The sequence below is a fragment of the Cryptotermes secundus genome, unplaced genomic scaffold (assembly GCF_002891405.2).
Source record: "Cryptotermes secundus unplaced genomic scaffold, Csec_1.0 scaffold573, whole genome shotgun sequence".
Taxonomy (NCBI): Eukaryota; Metazoa; Arthropoda; class Insecta; order Blattodea; family Kalotermitidae; genus Cryptotermes; species Cryptotermes secundus.
The window spans coordinates 34170-49339 of NW_019738880.1; the positions used below are offsets into that span (position 1 = coordinate 34170).

Here is a 15170-nt window from a genome sequence, read left to right on the forward strand (position 1 = left end):
GTGCCATGAAACACTGTCAGTTAGCAATTCATTGGTAAATGAATATAATTTTAAAATCTCCTTCATTGTAAGGTCCATAATTTCACTAATTGCAAAATGACTAAAAACAGTGAATTCACATAAGATTGCATTACCATGCTACCAGAATTGCTGGCTGATGTGACAGCACTTGTACACATCACCAATGCATCAGTGATCATTGGCTGACTGGGGAATGATCACTTGGGTAGCCTGACATGCTGTGAGAGGGTCAATATTTTGAATCGTCAGCTAGTATGGGATGACTGTAATGTAATACAATACACATAATACATACTAACGCAGCCAAGACAGCTCAGGTGGTACAGTGATGGGCTATAAGCTGAACAACCAAGGAACTGGGATTCGGTTCTAAGAAAAGGGCAACTATTTTTTATATTACTCAGCCTGGCTCTGACACCCTCCTGTTTAATTGGTACTGGGGTTTCTTTTCTGGCATAAAGCAGCTGGGGCATGGCAAGAACCACTTACCTCCTTCTAGTGATGAGGTTAAGAATGAGTGGAGCTACGCCTTCATTCTCATATGTCTTCATGGAATGCTTTTACCTTTTACAACTGATACTCAAGAGAACTCCCCATATAATGTTGCAATGGATCTGGACACAAAATTGAGGTAAATGTTAAAAGGAGGAAATTTTATTGACCTGAGATGGTAACATTGGATGTTAAATGACCTTCAAATGAGGAACATTAAATGGAAATTCCATTCACAGAGTCTTAACAAAATCTTGATTGGAGAACTTTATAATGCATCAATTATGAACATTAAGTTGTAAAGTCATTTCTTGATTTACATGATGAAGAATATATATAGCACTTCTTAATTCAACCTACTTTAATTCTCACTTTAACATTATTACATGATCTGTAACAGGCAACAATGGCAGATGACTGTGTAGCACTGAAGACAAGAGTAGTTAAAGTAAATATAAAAATCAATGCAAATGCATTGCTCATACTATCTCATTTACAATTCACCATAACTATGCTACCATAGAAATGAAATTGAAATTGACTGTTACTGAATACTGAATTACAATTAGTCTGTCCAACCAGTAAAGTCGGATTCAAAGACACTGACATTTTGTGTCTGGGTCCCTAGTGCAAGTATTTTTATTTTCTTGCAGATACCCATCTGTTCAGTTTCAAATTCGGATAGTCTCCATAAATGTCTGAAATGTAATCAAAATCATAAGAGCTACTTTGAAGAAAATTGTCAATTTATATTTTCGTGACCATATGAAGGGCCTCACTTTTCGAGCTGGAATGTTCAGATTCACCAAGCACTGAACTTTGATTCATTAACTCTTAAATACTGAACATGAAACAGATTTTTTTAGCACCAGCAAGGCCCACGTCCAACCCTCTGGCAGTCTGTCCAGGCGTGCATGCACAATTTCTTCATTGTATTAGTTTTTACCCTTCATTTACCAAGGCCATGAAATCTGGTGTGAACTAATCTACAAGGTACAACAACAAACAAGCAAAACATTTTATTGGAATAAATATCTATAACACTATGGACTGACTTGGCATGTGCACACAACCCCCCCCTTCCCCAATTCAATTTTCATATCTCATAGAAAACTGGATACTGATTTATGCAACATCTATGGGGAACACATAGTTACTAACAGGGGCTGATTCCTCTTCTATTGCTTTTCCTCCCTCTACTCTGCATTCAGACCCCTTGTTAGTAACTTATGGTCATTAGAAGGGCCTCACATTCTATCACTGTCCTTCTTACACTTATTGGTTATCTCAGAGATCCTACGGCAGCCATCCCTCTACCTGTATCTCATATCTACAGTTCCCATACTTGGCTTAATCTTCTAGTCTGAAGATGGAGGCAGGACATTCCTCTCAATTATTAGTAAATTCCCACCAAACTACTTGACTCTTAACATCTCAGAAGACAATACTCTCCACTGACATCAGTGTGTGCGAGCAATACACTTCAGACACCACAATGATCTCTGACGCATGGGCCTCTACTAACCTTATATAAAAATGTATATTGTAGGGGTCATGTTCCACCAGTCCCGACTGATACTGCCAACATCTCATTGATGTCCACGATCTTTTCACGAGGCTTACCAACGTTCTTACCTCGGCTCTGTTCTACAGCATCAATGCGCTCCCAGTCTTTCCAGCTGACAGTTGTCACTCCTTGAAACATAACGCACATAGAGTAGACCAAGGAAAACAGTAACATGAGCAGAGATGTAATCCAAAAAATAAGGTGCTGGGGCAATATGGTATGCAATTCCAAGGTGGAAAAAAATGGGTATGACTCATAACAATATTTACATAATGATATCCTTGTACTTCACATGCTGAACTAAATGCTCACAGAAACTGTACACTTAAAAGAGGCCGATGTTTCTGCCTCAATCTGAGATGTCAACAATCACCCAAGTTAGTAGGTTGTTATATTTTCAGTGTATATAAAATTCTTAATAAAAACAATTTTAAAATTCTCCTTTCAAGTATTTCTGGGAAGATAACATTCTGTTTAACAGCGAACTGATCCTTTTGAAATAAAACAACAAAGGTCTTATTTAGTTGTTTTAACTGTTCTGTGTTTGAAATCAGTCTCTACATGCCAGAGCAGCCCCTAATGCTCAACGAAGCACCACCCTGCACTACCCACCTCAACTGCAGCTCAGAATATAAGGTATTACACTCTGTTGGAGAGGTTAAAAGGGGCATATCAAAATGTCAGGACACTTTATTTTTAAAATTACTGTATCTGCAAGCACTGTCATTTATTTATGGTCTTTTTTATCATCTACCACTTTAAAATTTGTTTAACTCCTTTGTTAATAAATGAAAATATATGACACTTCCACAGATCAAGCTACACACTTGGGAAATTTGTTTGTTGCCATTGGTAACACTGAGCTGGTGTCATATACAACAAATCAGAAAGTGTCTGTTATCAAAACCTTTTATCTTCTGGTGGTATTTGTGTTGCTGTGGAGATACAATATTGTTAACAGTTTTCTGTTCATGATGCACCATCAAGAGACATTAACTACTGAACTGCCAAAAAGTCTGAAGAAGCAGGAAGTGCTGGAACCAGACTATACAAATTGGAATGCCATTTTCCATCAGGAAAGGGACAAACTTGTCATTCAGCGGACTGAGGTAAACATCAGAAGTGACTATACCACTGATGAAAATGGGGTCAAATATTCCAGTCTTAAATAATTCACATCACACTAGAACTCTCTCTGGATGCAGTGGGTTGGCAATGATAAGCACTGGATTCTCTGATGCCCAACATTAGGCATTGTGCTTGTTAATGTAACCACTGAAGTGGAAGTGTGCTTCATCAGACAATGATGTCACAATCCAGACACCCAGACTATCCTCCAGTAGCACTCCATAATCTCTTGCAAAAGCAAAATGCCTGGCTATTCCAACTTCCAATAATGGCTACCTGAGCTGAATTCTGTATGGAAACAATGATAAGTAAGCACAACAGATTTTTTATGCAGTGCTGGTTGAGATTCCGATCTATTGTGTTAAGCATCACATACTTTTCTCTGTACTTCCTGTTATTGCCGAGACCATCACCATCACCACCATTCCTATTTCTTTAGACTGTTTAACAATCCGGTACACTGTGTCTCTCTATTGTACAACAGTGTGAGACAAGATAATATTATCTCTCCATCTGGTATTGATTCTCCAGTTAGTGTAAGTCTACATGAACAATTTCTCCCATGAATGTGCACTGCTACACCAGACTTAATCTTTACAAACTGATGCTGACAGTACACTTACACACCTCTGTCATTCAGCAGTTTCCCTATAGCTGTGTGTCCTGGTCTGGCCTGTGACACATCAACACGCCCAGAGCTCACATCTGCTTCAACAGCTCGCCCTACACCAAATGCTTGGGTCATAGTGGACAAGATTACACCAATAGGGCCCGTAGCAAGCCACCCTGCGACATACAGACCTGTACAAAGAGTATCAGTCCTCTAGTTCTCTAGTGCTTGATTATTTTCTAAGACAACTTTCAAAATGCTGAACCTACATTTCTGTCAGTCCTGTAATTCACAAAGCAACTTTACTGGATGTATTGTATTATGTTACTGTAATGGCACATAGGATATTGGTGGGAAAGCCAGAAGGAAGGAGACCACTGGGAAGACCAAGGTGTAGGTGGGTGGACAATATTAAAATGGATCATAGAGAGAGAGGATGGGATTGGTCTGGCTAAGGATAGGGACAAGTGGAGGACTCTTTGTGAACACAGAAATGAACCTTTGGGTTCCATAAAATGCTGTGAAATTCTTGAGTAGCTGCAGAATTGGCGGCTCCTCAAGAAGGGCTCAGCTCCATTAGTAAGTAATTAAGTAACGGCACATGTATTTGATTCAGCTGGCCAAGCATTACATTACTGCAACTGCATTACCCCCTGGGAAAAGAACCCCTGATACCCATTGGAAAAGTGGATGGATCGACTCCAGAACTGGTCTGGACAATGTGAAGAAGAGAAAATTTTTGACCCTACTGGAACTCGAACTCCAACCCCTTTGTCATCCCATCGCTATCCTGACACCCTTTGTATGACGGTATAACGGGTTAAGATTTATCACTGGTTATTAAAATATGCAAAGTAGGCAGTAAAAATGACAACTAACATGAAATGTTTAAAAAACACATCATTAAATGCTGTTTATTATATCAGTATTTACTAATGAATGTTCATAATTATGAATACTAACTGTTAATTATTCATAATTACTGGTAAAAGTCATAAGATTTATCATATTAACCATTGTTTTTGCTAATTCAATATAATTATGTGTTATTACCCATAATTCCCAATTATTTGGTTTTACCATAACATATTATTAACTGAAGTACTTACATAATTAACTGAAATAATCTCTGGCAAATTAAAGTAACACTATGCCTTATGGCACAGTTCGTTCAACCGTTTGAGCAGTTTATAACTGTGAAGAGTACTGTGTATGATGTGGTTCTACATCCTGGAATGAACATCTGATTCACCTCGGCTTAACATTCTTTGACTGTTAACACAACTGCCCTTCACCTCCTGCAGTACCAAAGTCCTGCTCATTATGAACCTGTCACAGAATTTCACCTCTACCAAGGACCAAATAGAGGAAGGCACTTAAAAATTTGCAACTGATTTAGAACCTGGCATGTCATATTCTCAAAATAAGTTAACATCACCAAATACTATCATTTAAGGCACTCAGCAACAACTATTATTATATAAGATTTTAGGTTTTTATGGCAGTGACTATGAAGAATGTCGTCTTCTGGGATGTGGTGCCATGTAGATCTTGTGTGCCCTGAAGAGGGAGGCGATACATTCCTCTGAAATGTCAGTTTGCACTAGATCTACACAGTGACACATTTTTCAACTATTATTATGTTACACTGTTTGAGAAGAACAGCTATAATGCAGCTAGGCTAGGGAACATAAAGAATGACTGAATTTTATGGGAGAAATCTCTTAGAAAAGGGTTACTTTGAAGATCAAGAAATGTAAGGAAATTTGATATTAAGATCTGGTCTAGAAAACCGAGATTAACGGCCATGGGGATCCATTGCGCTGACCACACGACATCCTCTATCCACAAAAGTTGGCACTAACTTTGCCGACAAGAGACAGTCACTCAGTCGGTATAGTCTGTCTGTGGACTACAGGCCACGGAGTTTATGATATTAGGATGGATGTTTGGGAAGTAGTTAAGAAGATCAATATACATAAAGCTAAATTTCAGCATAACAAGCATAATGTCTTATCAAAGTAATGGGCTCCCATTTGGTTCATTACTTACAAGCTGCTACAGATATCATGTTATGCTTCTTAGGTACACCAGGGACTGGTGCAATTTGTAAGACACCCACTCACCAGGCTGGACAACCCCAGAAATGTTTGGAATGTGTCCTCTGTCTATGTCAAATGGCACATCTGGGTCAGCCTGTGTACTGCGATACCCAATACTGCGTAACACCAATCCACACTGCACTGTCTCAGTGCTCCCTGTTGGTACAGCATGCTGCTGCTCATCCAACTGGTTGACTTCCAGCTGCATGCTACCCACTGTGTCAGGCACATCTGCACATACAGTTCCACAGAGACAGACTTTATGGATAAAGCAATAACAGTACTTTTATTTGTAAAGTCCACACTACAGTATCTACCTGCACTGGTAGGACATGGATATGAGTTCTGACAATAAAGTTTGCAAACTCGCCACTGTGCGTTTGCCATGCCAGCAGTGAACAGAAACCTCAGTAAGGGTTTGATGACATTAGCATATCAGCATTTCAGAGCTGTGTTGTCATTGATCTATGACAGTCTCTTTCTGAGTGGCATCTCTTATTGTCTGAGTGTCTCTTGGTATGCCATCACGAGAATATTGGAGCTTGAATTAGAGCAGTCTGTGAGGGAGTTTTTAGCTAGTAAACAAATAACTGTGCCAGAACACCCACCCTATCCACTGAACACCTACGGCTTGTAACTACACGTAATTATAACACTCTCACTAATTCACACGTTCTATGCCTCACTACAGGGCATGCTAACTCTCATACGTCTGCTTTGTCCTAGCCAGTCATAGCCTGGTACCAGCTTCTAAACAATGAGAGATTCTTCTGCTCCCATGCTGACATTGTTGCTGCATGGCTGTCATCTCATAGCTAACTCTCAACTAACTACTAACTGGAGGCCACACCATAGGTTAAGCGGTTAGTCGCTGGCTTTCCACCACGGCAGCTCGGGTTCGATCCCAGGTCTGGTCAAGTGGGATTTGTGGTGGACAAAGTGGCGCTGGGGCACATTTTCTCCGAATACTTCAGTTTCCCCTACCAATCTTCATTCCACCAATTGCTGCACAATCACCCTCACCTATCATCTGGCACTGGTACAATAGATCAGAAGTGGCCACAGTACAAGGAACTTAGGCCCACCCCACTAGCAATAAAAAAAAAACTACTAACTGGCTGGTTTCCTCGTTATATAGCCTCAACATGGGCTGTATAGAAAACATCACTTCCAACAGTTCTATTGTTGCGTGTGTATCTGGTGTCGTGGACACGTGTTTACTGAGCTGTTGCCAAGCAATGTCTGTCTTCTTCATTCATTATATTGCAATATTCCCTTTACACAATATCACATACTCGGACAAAAATTAAAATTAACAATACAATATACATGGTTGTAAATAAACAGTGGAAGGATAACTGTTTTAGGAAATACACCATATGCAAAACATGATGCCAAATCAAAATATATAACAATATGGGAAAAATTTTAAATAAATACAGAGTGAAATCCCTATATGAGGTTTCTTCTGGTACCTGTGGATCTGGACACTAAACTGAGGAAAGTCTTAAATGAAGGTCAAGTAACACTAAGATTACTGACTTCAGATCCCTTAACTGAATGTTAAATGATGGAAAGCCTTAAAAGAAGGAATATTAAATCGGGATTCCACTCTATATTTATTTAAGATTTTTCTAATTACCCTGTAAATACATATATGAAGGCAAGTAAATAAATAAAGGTAAAAGGTAAATGTGTTCCTGTTCTTAGTCTGGTGGCATTAGAGGTACAGCTCCGCTCATTCATGACAGTGGCACTAGGGGGAGACAATAGGTCAGCTTTATGCTCTGGCCACTTCACATCAGGGAAAACAGCCCCAGATATATTTAATACAGGAGGCTAGATGGACCCCACACCAGTCTCAATGCAGTGGTCAAAAGAAAAATCCCTCCACGCAGCAGGAATCCCAAATCCCTTCCATACAGAAAAACATGTAATTAAAATACAATTATGCACATAAAATATGTGGATGAAGTGCAAAAACGCAAAAATAGCTGAACCTAAGATAAAGACTCTAAAGAAACTGATAAAGGTAAATAACCTTTTGAGATCACTCAAGCATTCAGAATTTGCCAACAAAACACTTCCTACAATCATTAGGAGTGAAAGAAGGTTAGTAAACCAAAGTAATGAGGTTTCCATATATCCAACTTGCAGCATTACACAACCCATTGATGCACCACCAGAAAACAGACACGTGAATGTATGCATACGTTACCTGGTGAAGGTTGGAAGCTGAGAGGTGAACGAAAAAATACCAGATGAAATTGTCTTGAGTTTGAATCCACATTTCCTGAAGGAGACAAATCTGCAGCTTTACACAGCAGTTCTGTGAGGCGGCGCCTCGGTCGCTCTAGATCTGTACAAAACACACAAAGACCCTAGAGTTTTCATTATGAAATAAATCTGTTATGACTGCAATGCTGTCAAATAAAGGTTTGGGCATGTTCCATGGGAACAGACACATGTTGCATGATTGTTATTGCATAAGTTGGCTGGAACAGTGAAGTTTCTGACATCTTGGTTCACTATCCTGACCGAGGTTTCCTGTCTCTCAAGGGAAATGTCAGGATACTACCTCAGATTAGGCACCCTTTCCAATTTATTATTCACTGTTATTCAATTATTAGAAGTTAAGACAGTCTGAGTTACCAACTAACAGAATGTTAAACAAACCACTAACAAACATGCCTGTTACTACTGTTCACAATTAACTTGACTTTACTGTTTGTTTTATGTCTCGGAACACATCAAACAACAATTCAAAAACAAAAATAAGACTTCAGCCTTTAATAGTAGTGAAGATTCATTCTGTGGTCTTCTGGATTAACCATGCTGTTTGGTAGGTAACTTAAATGTGTCCTACTGAGAGGTTTGCATGACATTCTGTCCACACCAGATGCAGACAGAAGATACCATGTCGAGGCCACATAAAACATCTATACTAATATTGTATTAAATCATCCTGTTGCATTAATACATCATTTATTTCACATAATATATTTCTGTCTTGAATGCAACTTATTATTAGTCACCCTTCTTCCTCACATGTTTCGGCTGTATAGGGCCATCATCAAATGTCTTCTATTTCACCAAAATCGGTGCACTGTATGGTATGTCAAAATTTCATATCACATGTGATCATGATATTACTTAAAATATACATTAATTAAAATTAATTAATATCCCAATGTTATTCTTGTCGTTGTCGTCCATTTGGCCAAGAGATATCTGTTTGAGTCCTCCTGTTTTGGATTAATTTGTGCAGCACTTCCTATGGCAAAGGTGTTATGCGTGTTACCGTGTAGTTCTTAAGGATGTTGGTGTAGTGTTATCGTTTTCTTTATGAATGCCCCTTTGACTGTAAGTTCTTCACCCTGCCTGTGTAGTCGTGTTGTCATTTGGTCTGTTTTCTACAAATACACACAAAAATAAATGACCTATACTTATGTCCAACGATATTGTATTCGTTAACAAAGTACATGACAGGCAGACAAAGGGGTTTGCCTAATACATCTTCCTTGATGTTCACCATGTAAGTGACAAAGAACATGCCTTCAGACTGGCTACCATTACAGACATTTCTTGCAAGGTGAGCTGGCACCTATAAATATACTGGCTGGGTGCAAAGTTCACTACCATTTTATATATCCTAGGGAAATGCCAAGTTATGACAAAAACTGCCAAACCTACCTTCTCCAAGGAACATTGCAAAACATCAGAGATCATGAGTTCTGTCTTCTGGGATATAACATCATAGAGTCTGGTGAAAATCAACTGTCATTTCAGAGCAACATATCAATTCCATCTTCAGAGTTTCTGCCTGCTTCACGCCGGTGTCTTGCTTAGCCTACTCTTCAATGTAGATGATGGAGGTGACATGTTCCCCTGAAACATCAGTTAACTTTCACCAGACTACACAGAATTATATCCCTGAAGATAGAACTCTGCATAAGCACTGCTGTGAGACATACAATCCTAGGAGATGTCTGCATATTGTCCATAGTTGGGGTACTCATTAATGACATAGAGACAACCAAGTCCATTCAACTGATAATATTTCATTCTCCTAAGACAGCCTTTTATTTCATAGTTTTAGAATCTCACAAGCTCATGTAAGCCTCCCATACTGTCATTTCTTGTTGTGCCATTCATTGCTGTCCAAATCTACAGTTTCATCTACTAGGGCAAACATCTCCACAGTCAAACGTACACAAAATCTTTCTACATATGATCGCACAAAGTTTATTGGGAGGAGGGGGCACCCACCTTCAAACATACACAAAATCTTTCTACATATGATCGCACAGACAAAGTTTATTGGGAGGAGGGGGCACCCACCTCCCTCTCAAAGCTTCTTGACCACGCACCCCATCCCCTTCAGCTTCTAGACTGTTCTCGGGTGTGTAGCTCACACTGCTAGCCACAATATTCTAGAATGACTACTCTGGAATAAAAGTGTTCAGAATTAACAACTTAAGTCAGTGTGTGACAGAAGAAGCATTCAGCATATGTGTGTGGTGATACAATGCAGTGAAAAGCAAGTAGTAAGGCCTGTGCAGGCAGTAACAAGATGAGCACCAGAAGACAGTGCAGGAGTAATGAACTAAAGCAAACTGATGACAAGTTCATAAGAAATTATGGAAAATAATTGCTCCAAAACAAGATTTACATTATATATGGTGTCAGAAGCTGGATCAAAGACGAAGCTAGCTCAACAAGTGATTTTGGAGCAACTAAAAGAAATAGAAAACAGACCTGACTGCCAGGAGAGACCAACTGGCAGCAGGCTAAACAGAATTATAAAGCAAAGTGCAAGGCATATCCATAAAATAAGTTCTGTTTGCAAAAACTGCCGCTGCAGCACTGTGGTCACGATGGTGTGCTGTGCGCAGAGTTTGTTGGTCCTTTGGGAAGGCATGGATACCATTTGCAGACAATCGAACCACATTTACGCATCATCCTGTGTGTTTAAAATGTTTAAGAAAATTGAGAAGCCCGCCACATATGAAATGTGGTTTGTAATCTGTTTCTTGAATGCAAGAAACATGAAACCAGCTGACATTCATCGTCAACTTTGTGAGGTGTATGGAGAACACGCCATGAGTGATTCAATGGTACAGAGATTGGTGAGACGCTTTAATGAAAGACGCGAAAATGTGCATGATGATCCGCAGAGTGGCCAACCATCTGTGGTTAATGAAGATTTGCTGCATGCAGTGCATCTGGATGTTTGTTGGTGACAGCAAACCTGTAACATGGTAGTGGATTTGAAGCACTGTGTGCTAAAACTGGGCAAAGACGCAGTGTCATTATCACATTCTGAGACATGACTATGATTATTTCTCCATATGATGACCACAAGTATGTAATACTGGTTCAGTGTGGAAGAGTTTGGTTGGAGTGCCATCTGGAGGTGGGAACAGCCTAGTGGGACCGAGTTCAAAGGCTACCCACCAAGGAGTGAACAAGGCTATGACACTGGGTCAACACTGATAAGATACACTTGCCAAGACCTACCAAGAGCACTGAACATTGCCATGGGCAAGAGTACACAAATGGAGATGCACTTTCCAGAAGACCCTACTGTGAGGCCTACTCTGGCTGCCAGAAGGTCGAGTGCTTGTTGCTGCCACTACTGATGGCTGGGACCATGATACCGTGAAGAGCACCTGCATGACAACATGGGGCTGGTCCTTTGGGAAGTGAGGTTTGGATATCATGTGGAAAGACACCACTGACTATGGTTCCGCCTACAAGAGCTCAGTCAAACTACCTGACACTGACAGACGTGCTGGAATGCCCGTGGGAGTCAGCCGATTGAAGGACCAAGACAGCTGAAATAGTTCTATCCTGGACCAAAGTGAAGGAAGTACTTGGAGAACACCATAGCAGATAACTGGGGAATCTTGGCATCAGAAAAATCTGCAATGGTCAGATGGTGGTACTACTGGCTACATGTGAGGGGCAACACTGAGAGGTGGTATCAACAGCGTGACACCTGTGCCGTACACCAAGGTCCCCAAACCTTGACCCAGGACCTCATGAATGAGGATAAGAGTAGGGTACTACTCAGCAGGAACACCGAGGCCAATGATAAGATGAGGGTCCACTACAACTGCCTAACCAACTGTGCTGGACTCCAGCAAGATCAGGTCTGGTTATATTACCCCACCAGGACAAGCAGGCTACTGAAGCTGCAGCTATCCTGGGAATGACCTTACAAGGCGGTCACCTCAATTGCCAATGTAGCGTACAGAATTCAGTGTCATCCCACAAGGGCTACTTGGGACGAGCAGATTGAGGAGCAGGATTGCATAAACCAAACAAACAAGGTGGGTCACAAGCCAGAGACATGCATCTCCCTATGGAAGCTGATACTCAGATGGCAATCACTTAGCATAAGGTTCTCAGTTCTTTCATGTTCTCATCAATTTGCATGGTTACTGGGCAACCCGGTCCACTGTCACCTCCCACCTCTTCTCTTCCTTCTAAAAGGAATATGATGAACCACTGACATGACTTCTTTCTGGGCTTCTTTTACAAGCATATCAGAATGCCTATTATTTTGGGAATGTTTTCCAGCAGAATTTTTTCAACTGATGTGAACTTTTGTTCAAACTGGTTATCACACTTTTCATGAAAATCTACACAAATATGTCTTATGGATGATGTGTCACATTATCTGACACTCACTTGGTACAGCAGAACGGACTGTTTCGAAGTCGAATGGGTTACACACTGTGATACAGTCTGGAAGATTCAGCATCTCACGTAATTCTTTGATGGTGAATGCAACCTGCAACGGACCTCGTCGGCCAATCACTTTTACGTGACGAACTCTGCTACGTGACAGCGCCTCCAGAGCATGCTCTGTGATATCAGTACTCTGCAAAAATCATATTTAATGTCAGAGGTTCACTATTCCAGGCCACAAAGTGTACTTCAAAGGTTTGGGAGTCCTGCTATTACTGAAGCCATGTTCTCAAACATTTGTTTCATCCTAAATTCAAGGAATGCTTGCTACCATTCAGTTCATCCCTCACAAGCCAGTATTCCGAGTACATACTCATGAGCCTGTGAGACACACTAGAGGCGGCAGCCTCAGGACATCCTTACTGCCTACAAGCTCCTAGAAAAATCGTCATTACTCTGCCATGACTTAGCAAAGAAACTAACTGAAGCATTATACAGAAAAAAATTCGCATATATATTCGGAAGCTATTAAAGGATTGTAATGACTTATCCATGAAATGTTTGTACTCCCTTCTTAAAACCACTGCACAACACCTTGAGGAAAGCAATGAGGATCTATCTCATTACTTCAGCATCATAGTAGAGAACTGCAAATTGGCTCATATACCCACTCAAGTGAAGCTGGACTTTCAGGACTTGGACAAATTACACAAGAAATGGAACCCACATGGGTGGGGAGGGTGATGTTACAGTGATAACTCAAGTATCATTGCTTAGCAACAGCGAGTAAACAGTCTACAACAATATGTGACTGTGGGAACCACCCATAATGGATCAAGTGCTAGCCAATCACAAGCTAGGAACTATTCATTGCTTAGCAATGGCGAGTAAACAGTAATTGCTAAGCGATGATACTTGAGTTGTCACTGTAATGTTTGCTTGAATGTGGGCAGTTTCCACACTCCAAAGATTATAGTATTCACCATAGCAAATTTCTTTCAGACTGAATGATTTCATGTGAGCATAAGAAATGTTCTGTGAGCTTCAAGCCAGGGCTAGTGGCTTCAACATGGTGCTGCCTAGTGCACTGTATAGCTTTGAAATGGCTGCATGAAAGCTTATACTATTCATAATGTCTCCTGAAAATTTTACAAAATTCACTTTAGTCTTTTCTGCAATGTATAATAGTGAAAGAATGCTGTAAGAAATGTCTGGTGCACGGTCATCTAAATACTGCAACAGCATACAACTAGTAGCAATTTAAATCCTTTCTTGAGGGGTTAATGTGTCAAAAGTGCAAAAATACTTCCTCAAGTATGAATAAAACTGACCTTGAGTTTGTCGATGGGTGTAAGCAGAAGGCGGGCAACATCCAGAGCAACATTTCCATGTCCCAGTACTGCTGCTTCCTCCACGTCCAAGTTAACAGGAAAGTCTGTATCACAAGGCAGACCGTTGTACCATCCCACGAACCTGCGGGCTGAGACCACGTTACCAAGCTGCTCACCCTTCAGACCCAGTTCTCGGTCCTTATCTGCACCATATGCCTGGTAACAATGTGATAACCACTTTTATATACATTCATGTTTGTTCCTACATTTAACCTTTGGCATCTGGATTTATATCTCCTGCTATGAGGGGATTCATAACTTGTACTCTTCACCTAATAGAAGCATCAAGCCAAGGATGAGATGGGGCAAGGCATGCAGCATGCAGTTCATCACTGACAAGTATGGGGAACTGTAGTTGCAAAATCATCATTCTGCTACAGATATCAGATCAAGAGTGTCTCCTATGGATTCCAGTGAAAATCACAGCACTGTGCCTAAGAAGGCATTTCAGAGTATTTTCCAGTAGACAGGCTGTATTCAAATGCTCCAGTCTTTAGATGATGAAATTCTTGACCAGTATGCAGTAAGCTGGCTCATATTCAAACATATATACGAGGTGGTACCAAAAAGAAACCGAACTTATTTTTTTTTTAAACTTATTTACTCAAATTTTAAGCATAAACCTTCAATCCCCTTCAAAGTACTCTCCACTTACACTAATACACTTGTCTAGTCTTTTATTCCATTTTTCAAAACATTGTCTAAATTCATCTTTTGAGATGCTTGACAGTGCCTCCGTCGTTTTTTCCTTCACCTCAGCAACATCAGCAAAACGCTTTCCTTTCATGTCTCTTTTCATTCGAGGAAACAAAAAAAAGTCACACGGGGCAAGGTCGGGTGAGTATGGAGGGTGAGGAACAGGGGTCATACCATTTTTGGTCAAGAACTGTCGTACAGACAGGGCTGTGTGTGCAAGGGCATTGTCATGATGGAAAAACCAGTCACCCGACTGCCATAAATCTGGCTGCTTCCGCCGCAAATTGTTGCGCAATCTTTTCAAAACTTCCAAGTAGAAAGCCTGGTTAACTGTCTGACCCTGAGGAACAAACTCTGAATGGACGACTTCTCTCACATCAAAAAAACAAATCAGCATTGTTTTCATGTTTGATTTCACCTGATGAGCTTTCTTGGGGCGAGGCGAACTTGAAGTCTTCCACTGGCTT

The 15170-nt window shown here is 40.5% G+C and overlaps 1 protein-coding gene across 9 annotated transcripts in view; it reads right to left on the minus strand.

The window, feature by feature from the left end:
* LOC111871196 (NADPH:adrenodoxin oxidoreductase, mitochondrial) overlaps positions 1-15170 on the minus strand; it is a 28446-nt gene that overhangs the window by 3089 nt on the left and 10187 nt on the right. For 2 of the 9 annotated variants that reach the window (XR_004513745.1, XM_023864109.2), the window contains exons 4-9: positions 13948-14163; positions 12617-12809; positions 8139-8279; positions 5945-6151; positions 3836-4009; positions 2039-2208 (exon numbers count right to left, since the gene is read on the minus strand). Coding sequence is in view for 7 of the 9 variants with exons in the window: in XM_023864109.2 (XP_023719877.1) it covers positions 2066-2208; positions 3836-4009; positions 5945-6151; positions 8139-8279; positions 12617-12809; positions 13948-14163 (1074 nt within the window). In the remaining 2 variants the exon portion in view is untranslated. Of the gene's footprint in view, positions 1-510; positions 636-657; positions 2209-3835; positions 4010-5944; positions 6152-8138; positions 8280-12616; positions 12810-13947; positions 14164-15170 lie in introns of those variants that run through there. The other 7 variants (XM_023864110.2, XM_033754153.1, XR_002843990.2 and 4 more) reach the window with 6 other exon arrangements.